Below are 6000 nucleotides of genomic sequence, written 5' to 3'. Positions count from 1 at the left end.
CTTAAGGTCAGCGGTTCGAAACTAACAGCCGCTCCGCGGGAGAAAGATGAGGCTTTCTACTCCCGTAAGGATTTACACCCTCGGAAACCCTGTACAGGGTCGCTATGGGTAGGAACCGACTTGACGGCAGTTAACAACAACAACAACAATACTTACTCAACCAATAAACATGAACAGTTTCACAATCAAAGTAAAGAAACCCTCCATATATTAATATCATTAATTTTGTTTTAGGAATACTGAAAAGTTTTAATTACATAACCTTCCAGGAAGACTGATACTTTCAAAAGGTGTTCACCTGTGCTGCACCTATTTTATTATGTCTTGTATTTGAATCAGAATTTAAAATAATGTCTAAAGATAATAGCATTTGTACTGAAGTTGAAGCAGATGATCTGGGCAAACTTAATTTTAGATAAAATCTCATTCACTGAGACTTCTTAATTCAGAGTTAAGATAGATTTTATGGAGGTGTTTGTCTACATATTAAGAGAAAGAAACAAATTAGTATTGCTAATTAAAATTAAAAGGACCAGACTATTTTAGATCTTTTGGAGGTGGATATTTATTTACAGCTAAAAAAATTAATATGGTTATTATAATTCAGGACAAGTCCTGTCAGAATTTTGTGGATTAAAATTTATTTGACTAACCTGGTAGCGTAGTGGTTACGAATCAGGCTGCGAACCGCAAGGTCAGCAATACTAAACTACCAGCTGTTCTGTGGGAGAAAGATGAGGCATTCTGCTCCCGTGAAGATTTACAGCCTCGGAAACCCTGTACAGGGTCACTATGAGTCGGAACCGACTCCACGGCACATAACAACAACAACAACAACCATATTTGTATATCTGTAGTAGAATTTCATTTAAGTAGTTATTTCATATCTAGATCTCTAATTTATGGATTTTTTCTAAATTTTATTTATTTTGTTGGTGTTATTGTTGAGAATATACACAAAACATACACCAATCCAATGGTTTCTATATGTACAATTTGTTGTTGTTGTTAGGTGCCATCGAGTCCATACCGTTCATGCACAACAACAGAAAGAAACCCTGCCTGATCCTGGGCCAACCCCACAATTGTTGCCATGCTTGAGCCCATTGATGCTGCCACTTTGCCAGTCTATCTTGTTGTGGGTATTCCTCTCTTTCTCCAACCTTCCACCTTACCAAACATGATATCCTTCTCCAGGGATTGGTCCCTCCTAATAATATGTCCAAAGTATGAGAAATGAACTCTGGCCATCCTGGCTTCCAAGGGGCACTCTGGCTGTACTTCTTTAAGTGATGATTTGTGCATCGATTCTCACTTTCCTTTTCACAAACATAAGTTCACTGTCCCCTAAGATTTCCATCTAATCTTTTGATTTGCTGTTGTCAGTTTGATCCAATATGTTGTTGTTAGGTGCCATTGAGTCGGAACAGCCTCATAGTGACCTTATGCACAGCAGAACAAAACACTGCCCGATCCTGGGCCAACCTCATTATTGTTGTCACACTTGAGTCCATTGATACTGACACTTTGCCAGTCTATCTTGTTGTGGGTCTTCCTCTCTTTCTCCAACCTTCCACCTTACCAATCATGATATCCTTCTACAGTGACTGGTCTCTCCTGAGAATATGTTGGAAGTATGAGAGACGAAGTTTGGCAATTCTGGCCTCCAAGAAGCATGCTGCCTGCACTCCTTCCAACATAGATCTGTTGGTTCTTTTGGCAGCCCATGGCACTTCTAATATTCTCCTCCAACACCATAACTCAAAAGCATCAATTCTTCTATAGTCTTCCTTACTCACTGTCCAACTTTCGCATGCATTTGAGGTTATTAAAAATAACATGGCTTGGGTCAGGTACACCTTAGTCCTCAAGCTGACATCTTTGCTCTTGAACACTTAAGAAAAAGTCTTGTGCAGCAGTATTGCCTAATGCAATACATTGTTTGATTTCTTGACTGGTGCTTCCATGAGTGTTGATAGTTGATCCAAGAAAAATGAAGTCCTTGACAACTTCAATCTTTTCTCCGTTGATAACTGGTCCAGTAGTGAGGATTTTTGTTTACTTTACATTGAGATGCAGTCCATACCGAAGGCTGTGCTCTTTGATTTTCATCAGTAAATATTTTAAGTCTTCTTCACTTTCAGCAAGCAAGGTTGTATTATCTACATATCGCAGATTGTTAATGAATCTTCCTCCAATCCTGATGCCATGTTTTTCTTCATAGAACCCAGCTTCTTGGATTAATTCGCTCAGCATACAGGTTGAATAAGTATGATGAGAGAATACATCCCTGTCGCACACTTTTCTTAATTTTAAACCATTCAGTGTTCCCATGTTCTGTTTGAACAACTGCCTCTTGGTCCAGGTATAGATACTTCATGAGCAGAATTATGTTTTCCCGAATACTCATACTTCGCAATGTTGTCCATAGCTTGTCATGACCCACACAATTGAAGGCCTTTGCGTAGTCAATAAAGCACAGGTAAACATCTTTCTGATATTCTTTGCTTTCAGCCAAGATCCATCAGACATCAGCAATGATATATCCCTTATTCCACGGCCTCTTCTGAATCTGGCTTGAACCTCTGGAAGTTCTTTGTCAATGTATGCTTGCAGCCATTTCTGTATTACTTTTAGTAAAACTTTACTTGCATGGGATATCAAAGAGATTGTCTGATGATTTCCACATCCCATTGGGTCACCTCTCTGGAATGGGCACAAATACGGATCTCTTCCAATCAGTCGGCCAAATTTCTTGACAGAAATGAGTGAGTGCCTCCTGTGCCGCCTAACTTTCTTGAAAGATTTCAGTTTTTATTCCATCAATTCCTGGTGACTTGTTCTTTGCCATTTCCTTCACTGCACCTTGGATTTCTTCTTTCAGTATCACAGGTTCTTGATCATATGCTACCTCTTGAAACAGTTGAACACCAACCATTTCCTTTTGATACAATGACTCTTGATGCTTTCTACATCATTCAATAATTTGCCCAGAGCATCTTTCAGTAACGAAAGTTGAGGCTTGAATTTTTTCTTCAGTTCCCCCAGATTGAGAAATGCTCAGTGTGTTCTTCCTTTTTGGTTTTCTGATTCCAGATCTTTGCACATTTTGTTGTAATATTTGGCTTTATCTTCTCGGGCTGACCTTTGAAATTTTCTGTTCATCTCTTGGACCTCCTCATTTCTTCCATTTGCTTTAGAATCTCTACGCTGGAGAGCAAGTTTCAGTGTCTCTTCTGACATCCATTTTTGACCTATTCTTTCTTTCTTGTCTTCTTAATGACTTTATGCTTTCTTCATATATGATATTCTTGATGTCATCCCACAACTCTTCTGGTCTTTAGTCTTTAGTGTTTAATGTATCAAATCTGTTCTTCAAATGATCTCTACATTCAGGCGGGATATATTCAAGTTCATATTTTGGCTCTCATGGACTTGTTTTCATTTTCTTCAGCTTCAGTTAGAATTTGCATATGTCTAATTGGTGGTCTGTTGCATAGTCTGCCCCTGGCCTTGTTTTGACAGATGATGTGGAGCTTTTCCATCATCTCTTTCTGCAGATGTAGTCAATTTGATTTCTGTGTATTCCATCTGTTGTGGTCCATGTGTATTGTTGTCTCTTATGCTGTCTAAAGAAGGTATTTGAAATGAACAAATCACTGATTTTGCAGATTTCTATCATGCGATCTCCAGCATCATTTCTATCACCAAGGCCATATTTTCCAACTACTGATCCTTCCTTTTTGCTCCCAACGTTTGCATTCTAATCACTGGTAATGATCAATACATCCTGATTGCATGTGTGATCAATTTCAGATTGAAGAAGTTGGCAGAATTCTTCTATTTCTTCCTCACTGGCTTTAGTGGTTGGTGCATAAATTTGATTAATAGTAGTATTAACTGATTTTCCCTATAGGCGCATGGATATTATCCTATCACAGACAGCATTGTACCTCATGACTGATCTGGATCAGATTCAAAATGGCCAATACCAGTCCATTTCAGCTCACTAATGCCTAAGATATCAATGTTTATGTGTTCCATTTCTTTTTTGACAACTTCCAATTTTCCCAGATTCATACTTCGTATATTCCATGTTCCAATTTTCAGTGGATTTTTACAGCTGTTTCTCCCACAGGCTTTACTCTATTCGCATTATCATGGTCAACTCTACTTTGAGGAGGCAGCTCTTCCCCAGTTGCATTTTAGGGCCTTCCAACCCAAGGGGCTCATTTTCCGGCACTGTATCTGACAGTGTTTCTCTGCTATTCATAAGGTTTTCAGTGACCAAATATTCAGAAATAGTTCGTCACTCCTTCTACCTAGTCTGTCTTCATCTGGAAGCTCATCTGAAACCTGTCCACCATGGGTGACACTGCTGGTATTTAAATACCCGTGGCATAGCTTCCAGAATCACAGAAACTCACAAGCCACCACAGTACAACAAACTGACAGATGAGTCTGAGAATATGTAGCAGATACCATTTCATTTTGTAATTCACAAGTCTATCTTACTAAAATTTATTAGCTTGCGTTAGAAATTTTAAAGTTTTGATTGATTTTTAACATTATATAATGGCATCATTAGGAAGACTATCTAATGCTGAGAGCACCTTAATGTATTGTTTTGAAAGATAAAATGCCATCTGAAAAGTTTCAAGAATAGTAGTTGTAAACTTTTTTTATTTTTATTTTTTGAGGGATGGGGTGAGGTGGGAGGTTATTTTGATCCTTTATTAGAAAAACAGTTATTTAATCTTAACATCACTTTCTTTTATTTGTTTAAATTTTTCTTCTTCTGTTGATGTTTTTATTTGTGACATTATTATAGGAAAAAGTGTAGATGCCATGTTATATGAAATGTCTTTACTATTGACTTAATGATGTTATGGGTCTGTAGCCTGCACAGGAAGAACACAGAGAAGATCCAGATTTTGAAACTAGGGAAGAAGAAGGACTTGAAGAGTGTTCCAACATAGAAGTAAAAGAAGAAAGTCCTGAATCAAAAGCAGAAGAGGAATTAAAAGCTTCCCAGAAATCAGTCAGAAGACACAGAAACATGCACTGCAAGATTTCCTTGTTGGATGACACAGTTTATGAATGTGTTGTAGAGGTGAGTGAATTTTAATTTCCAGTAGTCAGAAACCTTAAGGATTGTTTCATGTAGGGCTGGATAAGTGGTGTCGTAGCCTGAGATAAATCCCAGTGTAATAGCTTTATCTATGGACTACAATGTTATAAGTGATTTTTGAAGTGGGTATAGGGACATTATGAGATAGTCTTAATCTTTTCTTTTTTTTCTGTATTTATCAAAATGTTGTGACATGAGCATGTGTAGTTTTTATAATAAAAATTATTTTGTTAAAAAATAAAAAAGAATAGGTTTGTTATCTGTAGAGTAGCCTTCCATGACTAGCATTCCCGGGTGCCATTTCCAATTTGAATTACAGCTATCTCCATAATTTATTTGCCCCCAAATGACTATATATAACATTTCTAGTCTTCTAAATATAAACCTTAATAAGCCTTTATTTATTTATTTTTCTTTTTAAAAGTTTTATTATTTTTTTCTTCAGCCAAGTGAACACATGTCTACCTTCCAGCTAGTGACCCTTTCTCCTTTCCCATCTCACCCCTGATAACCATCAAAGAATATATTTTTCAATGAGAAAAAATTTTTTTTTTTAAACTTTTTACTATAATGGACTAATACAGTGTTAGTCCTTTTGTGATTGACTTATCTTAATCAGCAGGTTCATCTGTGTTATAATATAAGGCCTTCTGCAGATTCATTGTTCTGTAATGTTGCATTAACATTTCATTGAGTATATGTACCAAAGTTTGTTTATCCACTCTTCCACTGATAGGCTGTTTAGGTTGTTTCCATCATTTTGCTATTATGGATAGTGTTGCTATGAACATGGATGTGCATATATCTATTTGTGTCATGGCTCTTATTTCTCTAGGATATATACCAAATATATACCAAGAAGGATTGCT

General features: G+C 37.0%; 1 protein-coding gene across 6 annotated transcripts in view; it reads left to right on the top strand.

The window, feature by feature from the left end:
• EPB41 (erythrocyte membrane protein band 4.1 (elliptocytosis 1, RH-linked)) overlaps window positions 1-6000 on the top strand; it is a 256505-nt gene that overhangs the window by 106451 nt on the left and 144054 nt on the right. For 4 of the 6 annotated variants that reach the window (XM_006862207.1, XM_006862203.1, XM_006862204.1 and 1 more), the window contains one exon: window positions 4901-5113. In XM_006862207.1, the coding sequence (XP_006862269.1) occupies window positions 5060-5113 (54 nt within the window). In that variant the 5' untranslated portion in view covers window positions 4901-5059. Of the gene's footprint in view, window positions 1-4900; window positions 5114-6000 lie in introns of those variants that run through there. The other 2 variants (XM_006862206.1, XM_006862208.1) reach the window with 1 other exon arrangement.

Source organism: Chrysochloris asiatica, unplaced genomic scaffold (genome assembly GCF_000296735.1).
Source record: "Chrysochloris asiatica unplaced genomic scaffold, ChrAsi1.0 scaffold00047, whole genome shotgun sequence".
NCBI classification, from domain to species: Eukaryota; Metazoa; Chordata; class Mammalia; order Afrosoricida; family Chrysochloridae; genus Chrysochloris; species Chrysochloris asiatica.
This window is presented reverse-complemented; position numbering and strand designations above follow the sequence as displayed.